At 58.3% G+C, this 23,725-nt stretch overlaps 1 protein-coding gene across 1 annotated transcript in view; it reads left to right on the forward strand.

Moving 5' to 3' along the window:
* Positions 1-23,725, forward strand: part of PDE4C (phosphodiesterase 4C) — a 104,684-nt gene that overhangs the window by 12,366 nt on the left and 68,593 nt on the right. The window contains exon 3 of the mRNA XM_077805485.1: positions 16,742-16,959. Coding sequence (XP_077661611.1) covers positions 16,742-16,959 — 218 coding nt within the window. The remainder of the gene's footprint in view (positions 1-16,741; positions 16,960-23,725) is intronic.

Genomic DNA, 23,725 nt, shown 5'->3' on the forward strand with positions numbered 1-23,725 from the left:
GATTAGCCCCGGCACAGGAGGATGAAAGCTTTGACCCTCTGAGTGCTGGAGGGATTTCCTGGCCGGAGAAGGACAGTCTGAGGTGACAGAGTAACAGTCGTGTTAGTCTGCATTCGCAAAAAGAAAAGGAGTACTTGTGGCACCTTAGAGACTAACCAATTTATTTGAGCATAAGCTTTCGTGAGCTACAGCTCACTTCATCGGATGCATCCTGTGGAAACTGCAGAAGACATTATATACACAGAGACCATGAAACAATACCTCCTCCCACCCCACTCTCCTGCTGGTAATAGCTTATCTAAAGTGATCACTCTCCTTACAATGTGTATGATAATCAAGTTGGGCCATTTCCAGCACAAATCCAGGTTTTCTCACCCTCCACCCCCCCCCCCAACTCACTCTCCTGCTGGTAATAGCCCATCCAAAATGACCACTCTCTTTACAATGTGTATGATAATCAAGGTGGGTCATTTCCAGCACAAATCCAGGTTTTCTCACCCCCCCCCAAACACACACACAAAAACTCACTCTCCTGCTGGTAATAGCTTATCCAAAGTGACCACTCTCCCTACAATGTGCATGATAATCAAGGTGGGCCATTTCCAGGACAAATCCAGGTTTTCTTACCCCCCATCCCCATACACACACAAACTCACTCTCCTGCTGGTAATAGTTCATCCAAAGTGACCACTCTCCGTACAATGTGCATGATAATCAAGGTGGGCCATTTCCAGCACAAATCCAGGTTTTCTTACCCCCCATCCCCATACACACACAAACTCACTCTCCTGCTGGTAATAGCTCGTCTAAACTGACCACTCTCCTTACAATGTGTATGATAATCAAGGTGGGCCATTTCCAGCATAAATCCAAGTTTAAGCAGAAGTCTGGGGGGGGGAGGGTAGGAAAAAACAAGGGGAAATAGGCTACCTTGCATAATGACTTAGCCACTCCCAGTCTCTATTTAAGCCTAAATTAATAGTATCCAATTTGCAAATGAATTCCAATTCAGCAGTTTCTCGCTGGAGTCTGGATTTGAAGTTTTTTTGTTTTAAGATAGTGACCTTCATGTCTGTAATTGCGTGACCAGAGAGATTGAAGTGTTCTCTGACTGGTTTATGAATGTTATAATTCTTGACATCTGATTTGTGTCCATTTATTCTTTTACGTAGAGACTGTCCAGTTTGACCAATGTACATGGCAGAGGGGCATTGCTGGCACATGATGGCATATATCACATTGGTGGATGTGCAGGTGAACGAACCTCTGATAGTGTGGCTGATGTGATTAGGCCCTGTGATGGTGTCCCCTGAATAGATATGTGGGCACAGTTGGCAACGGGCTTTGTTGCAAGGATAGGTTCCTGGGTTAGCAGTTCTGTTGTGTGGTATGTGGTTGCTGGTGAGTATTTGCTTCAGGTTGGGGGGCTGTCTGTAGGCAAGGACTGGCCTGTCTCCCAGGATTTGTGAGAGTGTTGGATCATCCTTCAGGATAGGTTGTAGATCCTTGATGATGCGTTGGAGGGGTTTTAGTTGGGGGCTGAAGGTGACGGCTAGTGGCGTTCTGTTATTTTCTTTGTTAGGCCTGTCCTGGAGTAGGTGACTTCTGGGTACTCTTCTGGCTCTATCAATCTGTTTCTTCACTTCCGCAGGTGGGTATTGTAGTTGTAAGAATGCTTGATAGAGATCTTGTAGGTGTTTGTCTCTGTCTGAGGGGTTGGAGCAAATGCTGTTGTATTGCAGAGCTTGGCTGTAGACAATGGATCGTGTGGTGTGGTCAGGGTGAAAGCTGGAGGCATGTAGGTAGGAATAGCGGTCAGTAGGTTTCCGGTATAGGGTGGTGTTTATGTGACCATTGTTTATTAGCACTGTAGTGTCCAGGAAGTGGATCTCTTTGTGGACTGGACCAGGCTGAGGTTGATGGTGGGATGGAAATTGTTGAAATCATGGTGGAATTCCTCAAGGGCTTCTTTTCCATGGGTCCAGATGATGAAGATGTCATCAATATAGCGCAAGTAGAGTAGGGGCGTTAGGGGACGAGAGCTGAGGAAGCGTTGTTCTAAATCAGCCATAAAAATGTTGGCATACTGCGGGGCCATGCGGGTACCCATAGCAGTGCCGCTGATCTGAAGGTATATATTGTCCCCAAATGTACAATAGTTATGGGTAAGGACAAAGTCACAAAGTTCAGCCACCAGGTTTGCCGTGACATTATCAGGGATACTGTTTCTGACGGCTTGTAGTCCATCTTTGTGTGGAATGTTGGTGTAGAGGGCTTCTTCATCCAGAGTGGCCAGGATGGTGTTATCAGGAAGATCGCAGATGGATTGTAGTTTCCTCAGGAAGTCAGTGGTGTTTCGAAGATAGCTGGGAGTGCTGATAGCGTAGGGCCTGAGGAGGGAGTCTACATAGCCAGACAATCCTGCTGCCAGGGTGCCAATGCCTGAAATGATGGGGCGCCCAGGATTTCCAGGTTTATGGATCTTGGGTAGTAGATAGAATACCCCAGGTCGGGGTTCCAGGGGTGTGTCTGTGCGGATTTGATCTTGTGCTTTTTCAGGAAGTTTCTTAAGCAAATGCTATAGTTGCTTTTGGTAACTCTCAGTGGGATCATAGGGTAATGGCTTGTAGAAAGTGGTGCTGGAGAGCTGCCGAGCAGCCTCTTGTTCATATTCCGACCTATTCATGATGACGACAGCACCTCCTTTGTCAGCCTTTTTGATTATGATGTCAGAGTTGTTTCTGAGGCTGTGGATGGCATTGTGTTCTGCACGGCTGAGATTATGGGGCAAGTGATGCTGCTTTGCCACAATTTCAGCCCGTGCACGTCGGCAGAAACATTCTATGTAGAAGTCCAGTCTGCTGTTTTGAGAAAACCTGGATTTGTGCTGGAAATGGCCCACCTTGATTTTCATACACATTGTAAGGAGAGTGGTCACTTTGGATAAGCTATTACCAGCAGGAGAGTAAGTTTGTGTGTGTGGTTTTTGGAAAAAACGGGGGGGGGGTGAGAAAACCTGGATTTGTGCTGGAAATGGCCCAACTTGATTATCATACACATTGTAAGGAGAGTGATCACTTTAGATAAGCTATTACCAGCAGGAGAGTGGAGTGGGAGGAGGTATTGTTTCATGGTCTCTGTGTATATAATGTCTTCTGCAGTTTCCACAGGATGCATCCGATGAAGTGAGCTGTAGCTCACGAAAGCTTATGCTCAGATAAATTGGTTAGTCTCTAAGGTGCCACAAGTCCTCCTTTTCTTTTAGTCTGAGGTGAGACAGTCACTGGAGCTCCCAGACCTGCCCCCCCGCTGGGGAGACGCAGCCTGGCCTCAGCTGCCTGCACTGAGCTCTGTGTCAGGCGGCCAGCTGCCGAGCCTGTCTCCAGCCCTGCTCCTGCAGCGAGGAAGGAGCCTGAGTGCCGGCCCAGGAGAGTCCTAGGAGCTGGCGAGCTGGCTGGCCGCGGCTGAGGAGAGCCCTGCCGAGCGGCGAAGTAATGGGCTAAGTGTTCTGAGGCCCCCCGACAGTGCAGCGCCGAGGCCCTCGATTAGCAGCGGGTGCTGGGCAGCCCCTCGGCTCTGACGGGCCCTGGCACATCAGGTAATTCAGATCTTCAGCACCAGGCCATGAATGCAGCGGAGGGCGTCATTAGTGCCAAGTGGCTGCAGCTGGTCCCAGGGGGCCAGGAGCTGTGACTTCTGAGCCGGGGGCCTCATCAGGACAGCTTGCGCTTGCCAGATCCTGCAGTCCACGTGGGCCCCCCTCCCTCTGCAGTGCAGGGCAAGGGGGTTGGGCTGCTCTCTGCACCGAGCCCCTGCCTGCAGACACCTCCTCGTGCGATCTGTGGGCCCGGCTGCTTGTTTCAGGCACTGGGCACCGGCACAATAGATTGCAGTGCCCGGCACTCGTGGAATTTCTGAGCTGCTTGGGTGTGGGGCATGCACAGGCCAGTCTCCCTGGAAAGCCTCCAGCTCACCAGCCCCTGGGTCCCTGGCCAAGCCACGGGTGAGCTCCCCGCAGCCCCTGGCAGACAGAGTTTTGTGTGGACTCTTCAGTCCATTTGCTGCCGAGGACTGAACGGGCTGGGGCTGCTCTGAAAGAGACAGTGCTTATGACCCCTCCCCAGCCCCCCGCCGCCGTGTGTGCGCACGGCAACCACGGAGGGAGATCTGTGCACTGGTCCCGGCCCTGAGCACAAGCAGGGCATGTGGTGTGACGAAGCGGGACCGTTCTTAATGTTTCCTCTGAATAGTGTGGGGGTGCCTCAGTTTCCCCTATGCAGTTCTTAAGTATCTAGTTGGTGGGGTAAGGGTGTATGATCATTGCAGAGCCCTAGAGGGCAGGTGTGTGCAGGGGTCTGGACACAGACAATGGCCTACACCCTGTTTCCTGGCAACTGATGGCCTGGGCCCTTCCCCCCTGCAAGGTGAGAGCTAAAGGGTTGGAGAACAAAGGAATCAGGTGACCTCCTGCCCCCCCCCCCTCCAAAGGAACAAAGCCCAGGGGAGGAGGGGCTGGAGGGAGTTTCAGTTTGGGGCTGGCTGGGACATGGAGTGAAGGGCAGACGTGGCTGTCTGGCTCGCTGCCCGCCAAAATGGACTCAGCTGAGGGGTCCTGTTCTCTGCACCTACAAGCTCTGTGTTAGACCATGTTCCTGTCGTCTAATAAACCTTCTGTGTTACTGGCTGGCTGAGAGTCCCGTCTGACTGCGGAGTTGGGGGGCAGGACCCTCTGGCTGCCCCAGGACCCCGCCTGGGCAGACTCGCTGTGGGAAGCGCACGGAGGGGCAGAGGAGGCTGAATGCTCCGAGGTCAGACCCAGGAAGGTGGAAGCTGGGTGAGCTGTGTGTCCTGCAGACAGGCTGCTCCCAGAGAGGAGACTTCCCCAGAGTCCTGCCTGGCTTCGCAGGGAGCAGTTCCAGAGCATCGCCCGGGGACTCCGTGACATGTGGCTACTAGGCGGGGGGATGAGGGAGCAGCCTGACTCCTTGCCCCTCTGCTAGTGTGTGAGGGGGCTCCATTCTGGGCCCAGCGAAACAGTCAGTCCTGCCCTTCCCTTTGTGGGATCCCTGCTCTGCACAGGGGCTAGGATCTGGGAAGCGGGACCCTGGCAGCAGCCGCCAGTCAGGCTGGGTGTTCATGCCATGGTGGGAGAAGAACAGTGGTTTGGAGCCCAAGTTTCCTCTGGCCTGGATGTAAATGAAACCAGCTCTGGGGTGAGTTAACCCAACCCCAGGTGGACCACCAGAGCGAATGGCTGGTGTCTGTTTGGAGCCTGGGCGTGTTTGACTGAAAGGAAATGCAGGAATATTTTAAAAACTTGCTTTTAATCAAGAGAGAAACAGGGAAGTTTTACACTAAGGCACAGAATTGCTCTAAAGCTGCTGCATGAAACGCCTGCCTGATCGTTTGCAAAGGATTTCGTTGTTGCTGCTTTCATGACACCTGACAGACAGCTGGAGAAATAGCAGGAATTGCACCCGGGCTCTGGGCTCCAGCTCCACGCTCCAGCTGCTGGAGGGGAGACAAAGCAGCCGCGAAGGCAGCGTCTCCGTCACCCAGGAGCGCACACCCTGTCACTCATCTGCTTCTCTGTCCCTGCCGGTCAGGCTGGGTTAGGGAGCCCGGGGGGTGCTGATGGGACAGGCGAGGCAGGGACGCTGGCTCGGCACCCTGGGCACTGCAGAGTTGGGGGTAGCGGTGCCCCGGGCGGCCGTGGCTAGCCCTGGGGTTCCACACCCCGGTGCTGCAGGCCTCGGCCGCGCGTGGAGCTGTTTGCCCCACACTGACTCCGCAGATCCTGGAATCCTGCGACAGGTTCCAGGAGTGTGAGCCGCTGGGGGCCGAGCTGATGTGGGGGCTGGGAGCAGGGCTGATGGTGGGGGGTTGCTGTGGGGAGTTCGGGAGCAGAGCTGATGTGGGGCTGGGGGGGGGGGCGACAATGAATCGCTGAGGTGGGGGATGAGCAGAGTGGGGTTCCTGTGACCCTTTCCGGCTCCGTCTTGTGGCGGGTGCGAGGCCCTGCCCCGGGGCTGTTTTTCTTGCAGGAAGGCTGGGATCATGGACTAGAAGTGAGCACCGTTGTCTCTCTACCCCGGCCCCCCCATACCCCCCCGCTCTGGTTTTCTGTGCCTGCTTCGCTTTTCGTGCTCCCTGGCGGCCTGGGGCATGTCAGGGCAGGTGCCGCGAGCTCTAGCAGGAGGCCGGGACCTGGGGAAAGGGCCACGGTGCTGCTCCGGTCCCGCAGCGGGGCAGTGGAGCTGGGCGCTGCAGTGGCGAGCTTGTCCCTTGGGAAGTGGCTGGCACCGGCTCTGCCCAGTGCAGCCCCCGTCACGGCGGCTGGGACCCGCTGCGCCCCCCCCCTTGTCTGTCGCTCGCCGGAGCGCAGGGAAGGGCAGGGAAGGAGCCGGCTGGCCGCCATCGCACCTCAGGGCTCCTGCTGGCAGTGGCAGCTTCTCAGGCCTGCAGGATAAAAACCATCTGCTCAGGGCTGGGGCCGAGCAGGGAGCGGGAGGGGGGCTGTTCGCCTTTTTAGCCAGCACACAACATAAACAAACCATCGGCCTCCTCGCACACTCACCCCCAACCCCTTCCCTCCCACACACTCCTCACAGTCACACCCCCTCCCACCCCCAACCCTTCCCTCGCACCCCTCTCCCTGCACCCCACTCACCTGCACCCCTCGCACCCCCACCCCTCCCTCACACACACCCCCCCTTGCCTCGCACACACCCCTCACAACCACATCCCCTCACCCTTCCCTCACACACACCCCTCACACACACCCCACCCTTGCCTCGCACACACCCCTCACAACAACATCCCTTCACCCCTCCCTCACACACACCCCACCCTTGCCTCGCGCACACCCCTCACAAGCACATCTCTTCACCCTTCCCTCACACACACCCTCACATCTCACCCCCCCTCACACACACCCCACCCTTGCCTCGCACACACCCCTCACAACCACATCCCTTCACCCCTCCCTCACACACACCCCACCCTTGCCTCGCGCACACCCCTTACAACCACATCCCCTCACCCTTCCCTCACACACACCCCTCACACACACCCCACCCTTGCCTCACACACACCCCTCACAACCACATCCCCTCACCCTTCCCTCACACACACCCCTCACAGTCACCCACACACACACCTCCCCCCTTCCCTCGCACCCCTCTCCCTGCACCCCGCTCACCTTCATCCCTCACACACACACCCTCACATCTCACCCCCCCCACACACACACCCCTACCCTTCCCTCGCACCTCACACAAGCTGTGGGGGGTGGCTGCTGCCCACCCCTCCTCCTCCTGCCATTGCCTTCCTCTCTCAGTGGGGCTGTTCAGACTAGCGCTAGGTCTGTTCCTCTGCTAGGGCTGGAACGAGCCTTCCTGGGCAATCGACCAGAGACCGAGCTGCTCACCCAGCTTTTGCAAAGGGCCTTTTCCCTCCAGCAGCCGCTGCTCTGGCTGGGTCTGGGAAGCGTCATTTTCCTGGGGCTCTGCTGAATCTAAACACCTCCGTTTTTGCTGCCTGGTTGGGTGCTGGGGGGCTGGTTACTCAGTGGCAGTGCTGGTGGGTTGGACGGCCGCCTGGCTGAGCAGGGCCGCGGGGCAGGTGACAGCCCTGGGTGAGCTGGGAGCGAAGGGTTTCCCTCAGCAGCTGGTCCTGGGCCATCCGTCCTCCATCAGGGCGGGTGCTCTCCGGCCAGAGGGCCTTGCTGCGTCAGTTGGGGATTGCAAATTAATGGCTTTATTTCTCCTAATTATGGTTAAAGGCTTCCCAAGCCCACTAACCATGGTAGGGCAGGGTGAGGCCTGCAGCTGGGAACCCTGTCTCTGCTTTTCAGGCTGTCACTCTAATTGCAGCTGTCCAGAACAAACGCTTCCAGGATTTGCCCAGCCCTGTGAATGTGAGGGCGAGGGCAGGTCGTGTTCCTGGCTCCCCAGCCAGCCCGTTATTTATAGCCAGGGCCGAGCCGGGCTGTGGGGTAGCACAGTGGGAGCAGGAGCTGGGACTGGCTGGAGAGCGGGGGCAGTCCTGATGCTGGTGTGCAGCACAGAAAGGGGAATGATACAGAATGGCCAGTCTGAGCCAGCCCTTGCCCCAGCGCAGGGCTGGGCACCCTCCTCTTCTGCCAGCTTCTTTGGCTGCGCAGGACAGTCTGCACCCTGCAGGATTAGGCCCGAGATCGGTACCAGAATCACAGGCACCTCTGGGCTGTGGTGCGGGGAGGACACGGGCACAGCCCCTGTGCATGTGACAAAGGCATTGCAGGCCTTAACACCGCCCTGCCAGGCATCTGGCCAAGGGTCGGCCTGGGCGTGAGTGGGCATGACTCCCCTACGCACTGGGGGCCGCAGCAGGAAGGGAATTTAGACCCTGGCTTTTCATGGCCTTGCCTTAACGACTCGCCCACGGTCACCGGACGTAGCCAGGGCTGGGCTGCCCCTGCTGGGGTGGCAGTGGGTGGCTCAAGCCTGCTGCTTGGCCTCCGCATGCAGATTAGCATGCGCTGCCCTTGCTGCCAGGTGCTGACTGGGGTCAGGGCTGGAAAGACCGTGTGGCACATGCCCAGACGTTGGTGATGGGATTGCTGGAACCATCGGCCTGAGGGTCGAAGTGGGCTAGTGAGCCTGGAAGCGGCCCGTGGCCCAGGGAGGGGAGGTGCTGCTGCGCCTTGCTCCAGCGGCCCGTGGCATTTCCAGCAGAGTCAAGGTCTGAGCAGAGCCACAACTACGCAGCCAGCCGCACCCGCTCCACTGGCACGGCAATTGCAAATGAAATGTGAAACTGGCTCTCCCCGTGGAGCAGCGCCCCGTGCAGTGTCTGCTCGGTGCGGAACAGCCCCAAGAACAACTCGGTGCCCAGGCCCTGAGCCCGCGATGGGAGAGCCGCAGGCGGGGCTGTCCTCCGGGGCACAGGGCAGGGCCACGTTGCGGCTTTGTCTGGGTATTCCCCACGCGCGGGAGGGGGCTGACCTGCCTTTGCCCAGCTCCTCCTCTGTCCATTTGGCCCAGGGCAAAGTGACTGTCAAACGCCTCCTGAACAAAGTGCCACCCCAGACCCACCCGTCAAGCAGGGACCGTATCGCTGTGCTCTCCCTGGGGCAAGGGTCCATGCAGGCAGAGTTAAGGGTGTGCAGCTGTGCCGCATGGGAAGTGTCCCCAGAACTCCCATGGGGGAGGGAAGGCCCCATGGCTCTAAAACCCAGGCCTGTAGAGCCACCCAGCAGCAGCTGTAACCACCTGGCATGCCACTTCCCAGGATCTGCTGTGGATGCAGAGCGGGAAGTTCCGCCTCCAGGGTTTGACAGGCAGCAGCCCCAGGGGCCTGATTGGCTCCCTGCCCTATATAAGCCCAAGGTGCCTTCTAGGAAGCATCCAGGTAATAGTGTGGATCTTCTACAGCTGCCATGACTGTGCCATCCCCTTGAATTCCTGGCTTGATTTGAACTCACTCTCCAACTCCCACCCTTGGCATTGCCCCTGGCCAGGACCTGACTATGAACTCCTCAGCTTCAGCCAGCCTCAGGTTTGCCCCTGCTCTGACCCGTGACCCTGACGGTCTTGGGTGGGATCCTGGCAGTGGAAGGGCAGAAGGAGCCCAGGGCAGCACTAAAAGCCTGCAGTGTGAACGCCGCACGAAGGCAGGTTTGTGTGTGGTTTGCCCCTGGTGTCGGTGAAGGGCTGTGGAAGGGGCTCCCTCTGTTCTCTGCTCAGGGCTGGCTGCCCTGCTTGGCTGCCAGCTGCTCAAGGCCTGAGTGGCCTTGGTTCCCTGGCTCAAGAGCAGAGAAGCAGCCTCTGAACTTCATGCTCTAGAAACTGCTCCCTTCCAGCCATCAGCCTGTCTGTGCCCCACACCTGCTCGCGGCCCTGCGGGAAGCTGTCTCCTGCCGTGGTGCGTGCTTTCTGCCTTGCTGCATCTATCAGTGCCAGGCTGCCTGCAGCTTAATTAGCCACTGAGTTTGTTCTTATACTTCTTTTTGTAGTTAAAGGAATAGTCCCCCAGACATCCATCAACGTGGCAGCAGATGCAGCTTGCTGCAGGTTTGTTAAACAGAGTGATTTATTGGCACCAGCACAGTGTCATTGCAATTAGCATTGTAAATAAGAGCTAATTAATGTCAGCCTCTTACAAGCGTCCTTTGCAACCTGCAATGTGTGCAAGGCTAGTCCTCCCTCCCAGTGACCATCCATTGCAGCTGGGACCCATGCACAAGATGAGATATTCCTCCCTCCCTCCTCCTCAGCCCTGTGCCCAGCGGGACAGAAGGACTTTGGTCTAGCCTTTCTCCCAAGTATTGGGGAGCTCCCAGCAGTCCTCACTACTGCCAGCGTGGGGACTCTTCACCCACCGGGGACTGCACTCGAAGGAGCATTCTGTGTTCAGCCTCATTGGGACAAACAAATTGGAACTGATCACAGAACACGGCATTAATAGCAACTTAGGACAAGTGATCATGGCTGGATCACATCTATGATACGCAAACACAGTAAAGCCCAGACCAGTGATACTCAGACTTGGTGATTTAAAAAGGCCAATTTCACAAAGCTGAAAGCAATTATGAGCCAGGTCAGCTGGGAGGAAGGATTTAATCAGAAGAATGTGAATGATAATTGGGACTTGTTTAAGCCACAATACTACAATTGGGAAATAAGATATACTGGTTAAAAAAACAACCTGGTTTAGAGGGAAAACAAAGTCAGTTAAGGGGAAATTGATAGTAATGAATATAAATCAAAAGCTAGGAAGTGAAGAAAATTGATAAGGGAAGCAAAGGGACATAAGGAGATAACTCTACTGGCCATAGACAAGGACAATAAGAAGGAGTTTAAGTTTATTAGGAAAAAAAATCTTGACGATGGTACTGGTCCATTACTAAGTGGAAATGGTAGAATTACCAATAATAATGCACAAAAGGCAAAAGTGTTTGTCACGGCGTTCCCTGGCGATGCTCAGGAATTGCTCCCTACAAAGCTAGTCAGCACTCGGGTGAAGTCTCTCTGGAGCAGCCTGTCTGCAGGGCAAACAGCTCACCCGGCTTCCACCTTCCTGGGTCTGAGCTCGGAGCTTTCAGCATTCTCTGCCCCTCCATGCGCTTCCCACAGCGAGTCCACCCAGGCAGGGTCCTGGGGAAGTCAGAGGGTCCTGCCCCCCAACTCTGCAGTCAGACATGACTCTCAGAAGGTTTATTAGATGACAGGAACATGGTCTAAAACAGAGCTTGTAGGTACAGAGAACAGGACCCCTGAGCCGGGTTCATTCTGGGGGGCAGTGAGCCAGACAACCCCGTTTGCACTTCACTCCTCGTCCCCAGCCAGCCCCAAACTGAAACTCTCTCCCGCCCCTCCTCCTCTGGGCTTTGTCCCTTTCCAGGCCAGGAGGTCACCTGATTCCTTTATCTTCAACCCTTTAGCTCTCACCTTGCAGGGGGGAGGAGCCAGGCCATCAATTGCCAGGAAACAGGGTGTTGGCCATTCTCTGCGTCCAGACCCCTGCACACACCTGCCCTCTAGGGCTCTGCAACAATTATACACCCTTATCCCACCACCTAGATACTTAAGAACTGCATAGGGGAAACTGAGGCACCCCCACAGTATTCAGAGGAAACATTAAGAACAGTCCCACTTCGTCACAGTGTTCAATAAATATTTCTGTATTTGGAAGAAAAACCAGCTGATGTAGTAATATCCTATGATAACACACTTTCCATTCCACTAGCATTTCAGGAGGATGTTAAACAGCAGCTACCAGACTTTTTAAAACCAGCAGGTCCAGGTGACTTCCATTCATGAGTTTTAAAAGAGCTGGCTGAGGAGTTCTCTGGACCGTTAATAGTGATTTTCAATCAGTCTTGGTACACTGGGGACGTTCCAGAAGACTGAAAGAAAGCTAATGTTGTGCCAATATTTTAAAAGGGTGACCAGGATGACCCAGGTAATTATAGGCCTGTCAGTCTGACATCGATCCTGGGCAAGATAATGGAGCAGCTGATATGGGACTCAGTAAAGAATTAGAGAAGAAGTAATCTAATTAATGCAAATCCACATGGGTATATGTCAAATGGGTCTGTCACGGAGTGTGGGGTAGTCTGGGCCCTGCACCCCTCTTCCTGGGAATCACTGTGACTCTCAGCCAGCCAGTAAAACAGAAGGTTTATTGGACAATAGGAACACAGTCTCAAACAGAGCTTGTGGGTACAACCAGGACCCCTCAGTCGAGTCCTTCTGGGGGGCAGGGAGCTTAGACCCCAGCCCTGGGGTTCCCTGTGTTCCACCACCCAGCCCAAAACTGAAACCAAACCCCCCCCCCAGCAGGCTCCCTCCTGCAGCCTTTGTTCAGTTTCCCGGGCAGAGGTGTTACCTCCCTCCCCCCCCAGCTCAGGGTACAGGCTCTCAGGTCTCCCATCCCCAATGAAATTCCCCTGCCACATCCCCAGGTCAACACTCCCCCCCTCCCTACTGTGTCACAGGGTCCTGTCAAACTAACTTGCTATCCTTTTGTTTTTTTATGCGATTACAAGTTTGGTTGATAAGGGTAAGAGTGTTGTGATAGACTTCTGGAAGGTGTTTGACTTGGTATCACAGGACATTTTGATTTAAAAAACTGGAATGATATAAAATTACCATGGCACATGTTAAATGGATTTAAAACTGGCAAACTGCTAGGTCTCAAAAAGAACAGGAGGACTTGTGGCACCTTAGAGACTAACAAATTTATTTGAGCATAAGCTTTTGTGAGTTATGGCTTATGCTCAAATAAATTTGTTAGTCTCTAAAGTGCCATAAGTCCTCCTGTTCTTTTGCGAATACAGACTAACACGGCTGCTACTCTGGTACTAGGTCTCAAAATGTAATTGTAAATAAGCAATCATTGTCCATCAGGTATGAGGTCCCATGGGAACTGGTTCTTGGCCCTGTGCTGTTTGACACTTTTATTAATGACCTGGAAGAAAACATAAAATAATCACTGATAAGTTTAGCAGATGGCCCAAAAATTGGAGACGCGGGTGACTGATTCAGAGTGATCTGGATCACTTGGTAAAGTGGATGCAAACAAACAATGTGCACTTTAATATGGCTAAATGGAAATGTGTACATCTAGGAACAACGAGTGTCAGCCATACCTACAGGACAGGAGCCTCTATCCTGGGAAGCAGTGAGCGGGGTGACAGATTTGGGGGCTGTTGTAGAAAGACATCTGACTATGAGCTCCCCGTGTGACACTTTGGCCCGAAGGGTTAATGCGACCCTGGGAGGCACAAACAGACTCTCGAGTAGGAGCAGAGAGTCTGTACTTGGCACTGCTGTGACTGCTGCTGGAATCCTGAGTCCAGTTCCGGTGCCCACAGTTCACAACGGATGCTGGTACATTGGAGAGGCTCAGAGAAGAGCCACGAGAAGGATTAAAGGGTTAGAAAACCTGCCTTAGAGTGATGGACTCAGAGAGCTCAACCTACTTAGCTTAACAGAGAGAAGGTTATGGGGCGACTGGATCCGAATCTATCAGTCTCACCCAGGGAATGACTGTTTAGTGCTGGGCTCTCCACACTAGCGGAGCCAGGCCTAACACGAACCACTGGCTGCAAGTGGAAGCGAGAGCAGTTCAGCGTGGAAATAAGGGGTGAATTGTTACCAGTGCAGTAATTAAGCACTGGAACAATGTACCGCGCCTGACAGCGGATACTCACTCCAGCGCTGACAGTCACGCTGGGCTGTTTCTCCCAGACCTGCCCTAGGAATCGCTGGGGGCCCGTCTCTGGCCTGGGAATCTGAACCTGCATCAGGAACCCAGGGCACCCTGCAGAGGTGGAGGCCCAGGGGACCCGCAAGCTGGCAGAGAACCACTGTGGCCAGCAGGTGTCACCAGTGCCCTGCACTGCCTGCACCTAGGGGCTCAGTCAGGCACTAGGGTGTGGGTGCGATTCCCAGTCTGGCTGAGTCGAAGCTGGCATGGGGGGAGGTTAAACTCCACCCCATACCCAGGATAGGGCTCCCCCTGCTGCTGCTCCCTCAGGCTGGGGGGTTAAGCCAGCAGACCCCCCCCCATGGCCCTTTCCTGCTCCCTGGGGCCCGCTCTCCAGCTCCAAAGGCAGCACTGAGCATACCCCCACCCCGAGAGCTCCACGTGGGGCCGTGTGTCGCTTTCCCCAGCACCTGCTGCTCAGGGAGAGCAATGCCACGCCCGGGGCAAGCAGCTCTGCTGCCAGGCTGGAAAACGCTGCTTGCCCCCTCCCCAGCATGCCCCCCCACGTATGGCTGAGCCCTGGCTGCCAGGCCAGCTGTTCCCCCTTCTCCTGAAATGCCCTCACTGCCCCTTGGTTTGATCTGGGGCCATGTGCGTCGGCCCAGGAGTGAGAACAGGCTCTGGTGAGAGCCACCCCCGCTTTCCCCGCCCCTGTCTCTGCCCCACTCCCCTCCATGGGCTAACCCATGCACCCTAGATCCAGTCGCTGGGCCCTGCTGGTGCGGGCTGACAGCCTGCGATCAATCCACGGAGCCTTGTCTGCATTCATTGGAAATGCAATTTATTCTGAGAGGGCTTTTTAATTAGTCGAAGTGATGGGAGAATCTCAAAGAAAGATAATTAATTATCAGCTGTCCAGACCAATCAGCCGGCATCAATTCGCCTGCAGAGAAGCTGCATCAAGTGCATCTGAGCAGCTGCTTCTCCCCTGCAAGCCAGTGAGCCCCCCTCTCGTGGGGCTGGAAGCAGGCCAGCTCCAGCACCGCATCGGCCCATGGAGCCAAAGGTGCTGCTCTGAGCTGCATGGCTGAGCTTTGCTGGGGGACGTCCCCTGCTGCCCCCAGAGACCGCGCAGCCAGGCCACTGGGGGACCCCCGGCGAGCACCTGCTCAGCGCTGGGTCTGTCTTGCACCCGCTCGTGTGCAAAGGGCCAGTTGCCTGCCAGGGCCAGTGCTGTTGTGGCACCATGGAGAGCTCCCAGCTGCCAATGCCCTGCCCACGGGCATGAGACTGGGGGCACTAGCCTGAGGCCACTGGGCTCCCTGGCAGCAGTAGCAGCCTGCCCTTGAAGCCAAGGTCTTGTGGCTGAGACCCTCCTCCCGGGCCCAAGGGGACACCCCATCGCAGCTCGCCCCTGTGCTGGGGCACGTCGGAGGTGGGGACCCAGGGGGAGAACATTTCCAGGACTGAATCCCAGCCAGGCTCCTGCTGCTGCTGCCCCGCGGCGTGTGCCGTGTGCTGTGGAGGATCCTCAGACAAGAGCCAGGCTGTGGTTGCCCTGCCGGGGAAGGGGTTAGGGACAGGAAGACACAGTCTCTGCTTCCCAGCTCCAGCAGGCTGGGCTCAGGCTACGTGCGACGTTCCTCCCGCAGGCTCTCCCCAGTCTGCCGCTCCAGCCCTGCCCCCTGCAGCGAAGCCCCAGGCTGAATGTTGTCGACCCCCGCCCCCCCCGGCCTGGTCTGTCTGTAGCACCCACCGCTGTGCGGTGCACGGGCTGGGCTGCACAGACCCATCTCAGTTCAGTCTAGGCCTGGCCTGTCCCCAGCACGCAGCTCTCCAGGTCTGGGCAGCTGGCCAAGCAAGCCCCCTGGGTGGGCCCGTTAGCCCTGGGCAGGAAGGCTGGGGGCTGGCATACCGCACTTCTTAGCTGGCTGGAGGGGCCCGGATTTCACTCCTGCGCTTGCCCCCTTTCCTCCCAGGGCTCGTGGGGTGTCAGCTGTGGGGTGGGTTGGCGGGGGGCGGGGGAAGAGCCTCTTGGGCTGTCCCAGGGCTCCGGAGTTTCTCATCCCGCACCCAAAGCGGTGACATGCAGAATGCTGCTGGCTGTGGGTGTCACTTGTGCTCGTCTGACTCCAGCAAAGTGGCTGTCATGGGGGGGGCATTATCCTGCCCTGCTGAGGTGTGTGTTTGCGGCTCTTCTTTGGGCTGAGCTGCTCCATGCTGGAACGCAGGAATAACCCTCATCCTGGGGCTCTGGCCAGGCAAAGGGGCCGTAGTGCAAAGAAGAGCCGGGAGCCCTTTCCGGAGTTATTCCAGGGAGCGGTGGGCCTGGAGGGAGGGGCTCGCTGGGTTGCCTGGAATCCACCCGATGGCCCGTGCACCCTGGGCCCCACGGCTCCTGGGCATGGTTATGCTCCAGGGCATTGCAGGGGTGGGGGAGGGGAAGCACAGAAGTACAAAGGGGGGGCCACGCAGGGAACTCCCCAGGCCCCCAGCACCGCAGTCCAGCTTTGGGTGCCCCCAGCAGGCTGCACAGCCCATAGTGTCGGTCACTCCAGTCCTTGGAGAGACCAGCCAGAGCCGGGGTGAATTCCCCAAGCTTGGCAGCCAGCTGAGGGAGGGAGGAGGCCTCAGGCAGGGGCAGGGACTGCGCTGAGTTGCCCTGGGGCTCTGGCAAAGGCAATGCTGGGTTATTCCTTATATTGCTCCTCTGTGCAGGTGCTGCAGCCCGGGCTTCGGGCCTGTGGCTGTCTGGCTCCGAGCCCGCTGTCAGCAGGGTGCTGGGGCCTCATTGCCAAGAGTGACCAAGTCTGGGTGCCCAGCATGGCCCTTGAGGGGCTCCTCAGCACTTGCTGAAAATCCAGCCCCTTCGAAGTCCTGTGCAGGGCTTGGGGCGAGCATGGGAATCCAGCCCAGCAGCGGGTTGGGGAATCCGGCCTGGGAGCCGAGGTGCCTTGTGCCATCGGGGCTTGGTCCTGAGGCCGGGGTGCAGCCCAGGAGCTCCCGTCACTCCCTGCAAAACTGATGAGTCTCATTCTCCCCACAGCAATCCAGAGACTCCCCGGACCTCGGCAACTGCAGCACAGCGCCCCATGTGAATGCCATCAAGCGGCGTTTCTCGGGGACCCCACTGCTGCCACCGCTGGCTTGTCGCCATGTGGCGCTCAGCGAGGCCAGCAGGCCCCCAGAGCCAGAGGGCCCCAGGGTCGTGTTCACCATTGAGGAGAGCAGGCCGAGCAGCGGCCAGGAGCCTGGCTTCCTACGGTAAGGCGGGCGGTTGGTGGGCCCCGCGCTCCCCGAGGTCTCCCGGCCGGGCTGAGGACAGCCTGGCCTCCCCTCCTGATGGGAGGAGCTGGGGAGCTCTCTGCACTGACTGGGGAGGCTCCCACGCTGCCTGCCCTACCTGCTGAAAGGCCCAGAGAGGTGGAGAGAGGCCCATCAGGGCTCTAGCTCCCCCATTGCCATCTGCTTCATGGGGGGCTTGGGGAGCCTTATGCGGGGGCCATAGAGCCAGCAGGATTTAGGCCTGGACCCCCCAGTTCCCAGCACGGTTAGTGACGCTGCTTCAGGGAACAGGTGAATGTACCTGGAGCTCTGCAGACCTGCGAGATGGAACGTGCCGGGAGGAGTGGTGGTGGAGCAGGGGGGGTGTCAGCTTATGGGGAGGCCGAGGGTGTGCAGCGCGGGGGGTGTGTGTGTGCGGCAGGGACCATTATTAATGGGTTTCTGTCGGAGAGAGGCACAGGGAGGGGAAATGGCTGCAAAGCGGAGGGACCTCGATGCCTCCTGCAGTTTGTGTGGGCATCTCCGGCGGGCTGGGCTGGTTCCCATGGCTCGCGTTCAGTCCCATTGCTCAGGAAACAGCGTTCTGGTGGCCCAGCTGCTTCGCTCTGTCTCAGGAACGCAGAGCTCCTGACAGCACCTGAAGTGAACCCAGAGCCACCGTGTGGATTTTACAGCACGTTAAACCAGAAATCTTGGTCTTGCGGCAAAACTTTCCAAGGAGCCCCTGCAGGACGCTAGGAACTCACCCGCTGGACGCACTCTGCAAACTGCCAGGCCACAGCTGCCACTCCCAGAGCAGCTCGGGGTGATGCTTGCAGCCTGCCCCCTGGCCGCCCACTTAAACGGTGACACCACCAAGCCTGGGGGCCCTTTTGCTTCAACAGAGGCCTGCTCCTTCCCTCGGGCCAGCGGCCCCTCCATCTTCTGCTGCTCATTAGCAGCCTGGCACTCATCCCAGGCACTGCTCCCGGCTCCAGTGACTGGCTAACCTACTTGATATTCATTCCCCACAGATGTGTTCCCGAACATCTATTGCCTTGCTTTGAGTCCGCTCTCGCAGAGAGCCCGGCAGATATTTCATGCTCAGTTTTCAAACTTGGCCGGGAGAAGGAGCAGATGCCCCAGAGGGGGGGCGGGGAAGGGGTACTGCTTTTGGAGCACTCTTCCCCTCCTGCCTGTGGTCCCACTGGCCCAGCCCCCTGCCCCACGCCGCCTTCCCCCAGCTCCACATTCTTAACTTCCTCGCCGGCAACATTGATGGTGACGGTTCCGCCACAGCAGATTGTCTCTGGCTGCTTCTCTGCGCTGGAGCCCGGCACCTCCCTGCCTCACGCACGTTTCGGGGTGGGGTGGGGGTTAATTTCTTCTTGTGGCAAGATAAACAAGCGGCAGCAGCCCCGCATCGCCTCCCTGCCCCGCAGCGCGGCCTTGATGCCGAGATTGGATCCGTGCTGCTTTTCACTGGGCTGATGGGGAATGACCAGCCCCCCAGGGATGCTTTTCACAGAGCCGAGCTGGGGGCACATTATGCTACTGGTGACCTGCTCTCCCCAGACGGGGACCCGGCTAGAAAAAAGGGTGTTTGGGGTGGTTCTGCCCTCTCGGTTGAGGCTGCTTTGTTTGTTGTTTTTGGCTTCACTTCCCCATTTTGCACCAAGGCGTGATGGCACCATCCCCTGCCCCTCCACTGGCAAGCCGCAAGTCCCACTTGGCAGGGCCAGAGAGACCAGTGTGGGGTGAAATCCTGGCTCCACTGAAGTTGGTGACAAACCCCCCATCAACTTGAGGGAGGCCGGGCTCCCACCCCGGCAGTGGGAGTGAGGTTTCAGTTCCCACCCTCGCTGCATAAAGCAAATGCTCTCAATGCCCATGCGGCCGCTGCCGGAGGACCAGGTGTCTGCTTTGTTTCAGACAGAGCAGGTGCCTGTCCTGCCCACGTAGGCCTTCCCCACGCGTGATCTAGTCCCTCTTGGCAGGGGGCTTCACCTCCTGGTCCAGACAGCAGTTGCTGTCATATGAAAGTCCAATGTGAGGGGAGGTGGATTCTTGGCAGTGCGCGTTCCTCCCTCTGTTCTCTGCATGGCCCCGCTGTGCTATGCCCCTCTGCCAGGCCTGCTCGGGGGCATAGGACAGACAATGAGCAATAACCACAGCCCCTGCACATTTGTCTCGGAGAGCCTGGTGCTGACTGTAGGACCAGACGCCTCTGCCTTTGCTGGCTGGCAGTGAACTGGGTCTGGCCATGTTGCTTGTGTTTTAATCAGAGCCCAGAGCTCTAGGCTGTGTCCAGCGTCTCCGCGTTTGGCCTTGCAGCAGCCCATGCATGGCTCCCAACAGGGCCAATGACAAGCTGCTTTGGGGGAACATGCAAGAATCTGGTGCTGGCCCGTCAGGGGCATGTGGCTCTTCAGGTGCGGAGTGGGAATTCCTGTAGGGCCCAGTCCCAAAGTCTGCCCATTGGCCACACTGGGCTTTGGCTTGGGGTCCTGCCCTTGTTCCACACGCTCCTCTGGTAGAGAGGAGCAGAGAAATCCTGGAGCCCAGCATGGGCTCAGCCTGCTTCTCGGGGCAGCACAGCACCGCACCTTGGTCGGGGCGGAACAATGGTCAAGACACAGTGTGACAAAGTGGGACTGTTCTTAATGTTTCCTCTGAATAGTGTGGGGGTGCCTCAGTTTCCCCTATGCAGTTCTTAAGTATCTAGGTGGTGGGATAAGGGTGTATGATCATTGCAGAGCCCTAGAGGGCAGGTGTGTGCAGGGGTCTGGACACAGAGAATGGCCGACACCCTGTTTCCTGGCAACTGATGGCCTGCCCCCCCCCCCCAAGGTGAGAGCTAAAGGGTTGGAGAACAAAGGAATCAGGTGGCCTCCTGGCCTAGGAAAGGGACAAAGAAAGCCCAGAGGAGGAGGGGCTGGGGAGAGTTTCAGTTTGGGGCTGGCTGGGACATGGAGTGAAGTGCAGATGTGTTTGTCTGGCTCACTGCCCCACAACATGGACCCGGCTGAGGGGTCCTGTTCTCTGCACCTACAAGCTCTGTGTTAGACCATGTTGCTGTCGTCTAATAAACCTTCTGTTTTCCTGGCTGGCTGAGAGTCCCGTCTGACTGCGGAGTTGGGAGGCAGGACCCTCTGGCTTCCCCAGGAGCCCTGCCTGGGCGGACTGGCTGTGGGAAGCACACAGAGGGGCAGAGCATGCTGAATACTCCGAGGTCAGACCCAGGAAGGTGGAAGCCGGGTAAGCTGTGTGTCCTGCAGACAGGCTGCTCCCAGAGAGGAGACTTCCCCAGAGTCCTGCCTGGCTTCGCAGGGAGCAGTTCCAGAGCATTGCCCGGGGATGCTGTGACATGGGCCCCGATGGGGAAAGGTTTGCACCTGCTCGTCTTCAGACCCAGACTTCACAGAAGTTTCACATTACCGGACCTGGCATCTGCCAGTCTGCGGGACACTTGCAGGGTTGGTGGGTGTTGTGGAGGCCGGGGCGGCAGGGCCCGGGCGCTGGCCGAGGGACAGCTAAGGGCTGGCGTTGCCTGAGCCTCGCTCTCCAGGGCATGTCCCAACCCTTCGCAGGGGCCGAGGGTCTCCTGAATTGAGGCCAGGCCCAGCATGGCTGATGGAGCAGGGGCAGGAGCAGGGCAGCCTGGCCCTGCCCAGGGGGCCCAACGGGGCAGGGGGTACAGCAGCATGATCTACTCCCGAGGCCCCTCTGCCCCGCCCTGACCTCTCGCCATGGAAGTTACAGACCCCAGTGCACTCTGACCCGCCAGCCCCCCAATGCAGTGGGTGTGAGAGCAACTGGGCTGCTGCCCGGACCCCAGCCCTCTGGGCCCTGCATCTCCCCTCCCCCATACCGGCCAGAGGGCCCCACATCTCTCCTTCCCCCCCATCCCTGCTGGCCCCGCATCTCCCCCACTCCCCCATCCCTGCTAGAGCACCGACCAGCAGTATCTGTCCAGCTCCTGGCAGTGCCCTGGCTACCAGGCCCGGTGCGGGGGTCTCTGGCAGAGGGGTCCTGGCGGGGGGGGGGAGGGGGTTGGCCCACTGAAAAGTGTCACTGTCCCTTGATGGCGGGCGGTGCCTGGCAGCGATGGTGGGGGCCCAGCCTGACCCGGGAGCAGCCCCCGCCCCTTCCCCACAGGCCCCTCCAGGGTGGCCGGAGGGGCCCCCGGGCCATGGCCCATTGGAAAGCAGCAGCCCGTGACCCCGGCGCTGGTGGGTGGAGGCAGGACCAGCGGCTCCTGCCCCACGGAGCTTCCAGTCCGGCCAGCCAAGGCGCTGCCGGCCCGAGGCCCCGGGGATGGCCGCGCCCGGCTGTGGGCGGGGCGGGGTTAGCGCTTCCCCCCAGCGCACCTGCGCCGAGCTCCGCTATATAACCGGCCTCTCGGAGCGCGCTGCAGCCGCTGCGGAGCCCGGCGGCGGGGAGCCAGGCGAAGGGGCCGGGGCCGGGGCCGGGGCCGGCCGGCGGGGCGCAGCCGGGAAAGTTTCCGGCCGGGGCCGCGCGTCCTCCCGCAGCCGCCAGGAACTTGCCGGTTCCGTGGGCGGCTCCCGGCGCGCTCGGAGCCGCTTCAGCACCCGGGGGGCGAACAGCGCCCCGGGCCCGCAGCCATGGAGCTGAGCCGGGAGGGGGCCGGCACCGCCAAGCCCCCCAAGCACCTTTGGCGCCAGCCCCGCACCCACATCCGCGTCCAGCGGCGCTTCCACTCCGACACCGAGCGGTACCTGCAGCGCCGCGCCCCGGACGGCGCGCCCCGGCCCGGCCTCCGGCAGCCCAGGATGTCCTGGCCCTGCTCCCTGCAGCGCCGGTAAGAGCCGCGCCCCGGGCTGGGGGGTCAGGAGCCCCGGTTACCGAGGGCTTAAGCGTCTCTGTGTCCCGGAGTCCGCCTCGCCGGGTTCGGCCGCCTTCCCTCTCCCTTCCCAGCGCTGGTACCGAGCCCAAGGACTGGGGGCAGGGCGCAGCCGGTCCGGTCTGAGGCGCGTGTAATGCCCGAGCCGGGCTGGGGTCTCGGCTCTCGCTGGCTGCTGGGCGTTACGGGGCAGCTGGGGGTGAGCCAAGCCCCATCTAGCCCGCGCGAGGGGCTCTGAGCGGGGCTACACCCGGACAAAGATCTGAATAAGTGGGGGTGGAAGGAATTGTACCCGGGGCCTGGGAGGGCCAGCCCCGGAGAGCCCCTGCCCAGATCAGAGACCCAAAGCCCTGGGCGGAAATCAAGCCCCAAGAAAAACCAGAGCCAGCCGCTCTTTTCTTTCCCCCGCTGCGGGCGGCCCCGGGACAATGTGTCACCCCGCAGCCGGGAACTGCCCGTGAAAGTCCAGAGCCAGCTGCGAGGTCCGGGTCTGCGGCTGGTCCTTAGGAATTGTCTCCCCGTTCCCACTGGGGTGAGTAAGGACAGAGCGAGCTCGGAGGGAACCTGTGTCAGACTGAACAAACGAGGGCCCCTGTAGAAATTAATTCCTCGGCGGCCGCGTTAGAATATTTCGTTTGTTTCTGCTGCTGAGGAAGATTGATGGTGGCTCAGCTGGGCTGGAATCAAACCCTTCAACTCTGGGGCTGCAAGGCTGGTAAAATCCTAATTGCCCCCAAGTTTCTGCTTGGAAAGCTGGCGCTGGAGCCGGCCCTGTAAACAGCAGCCGCCGGTTTGGGTTTGTTTGTTCTGTTTTACAATCTGTGTATCCAGCAACACAAACACGGAGTCTTGTGGTAAATCAGCTAATCAGGCTGATCAGTCTCCTGGGAAGGAGCAAAGGGTGTCATTATTTTTGTCTGTTAGCAACCTTCCCCCCCACGCCCTCCATCTGCACATTGCATGGGCATCTGCCAGGAAATCCTCTTCCAGAGAGGCTGGTTTCAGGCTGCTGGAGGCTTGGCTAAAGTTGTCTCTTCCTTAGCTGCCATGCTGGTCCTGGGCCGAGTCTGTGTCTGTTCGGCAGGTCGGTGGGCTGCGTGGGTGAGGTCCTGGCCACGCTGCGGTCAATGAGAGTTTTGCTGTGTTGGCCGCTCAGCCAGGCATCACCCAGCATGCATACGCTTGGCATTGCTAGCTAGGCACTTGCCGTATTTATACCCTCTTTTCTGAGAAGCAGCTTCAGGGGGCTGGATTTCACCCACACGTCGCTCCAGAAAAGTGGCAGGGCTTCAGCGTGGGGATTAAATTGGCCGCAGACATGCAGACTGGAAGCTGGGGCATTTCCTGGTCTGAGAGCTGAGCCTGACACCTCGGTGCACGGGAACCTTTCTCCCTCAGGCCAGGGGTGTGATGGCCTTGCCCCTGCTCTGCAGGGGGGCTCCATGTTTACAAAGGAGCGACAGTCCTAGAGGAAGCAGCCCAGGGTGAGCAGAGGTCCTTGTCCTGTGCTCCACTGGGTGCCGAGCCCAGCAGATGGCTGGAGAAGCACAGCCCTGCTCGGCAGAGCTGGAAGGACAAGCAGCGCCAGGATAGAGCTGACTGAGCAGGGCTTTTTCTGGAACAGCCACAGTCCTGCCATCTGACCCAGCCATCCTGGGCAATCCCTGCTTGGGTCTGGCCAGCGCAGAGGGGGGTGGTTCTCCGGGGCCCGGGGGGGGGGCGGAAAGCAGTGGCCATGGCGAAGCATGAGCTGGGGTTTAGCACAGGCCTGGCCTGGTGCTGGGAGTTTTGTTTTCCAACTGCATTCGAACCAGAGGTTGGCTTCCATTTCCTGGGAATGATTGGCCAGTCTTGGGATAGACAGGCCAAGGAACATTGGCCCGGGGGATTGTGAGATAGTGT

Source organism: Eretmochelys imbricata, chromosome 25 (assembly GCF_965152235.1).
Source record: "Eretmochelys imbricata isolate rEreImb1 chromosome 25, rEreImb1.hap1, whole genome shotgun sequence".
NCBI lineage: Eukaryota > Metazoa > Chordata > Testudines > Cheloniidae > Eretmochelys > Eretmochelys imbricata.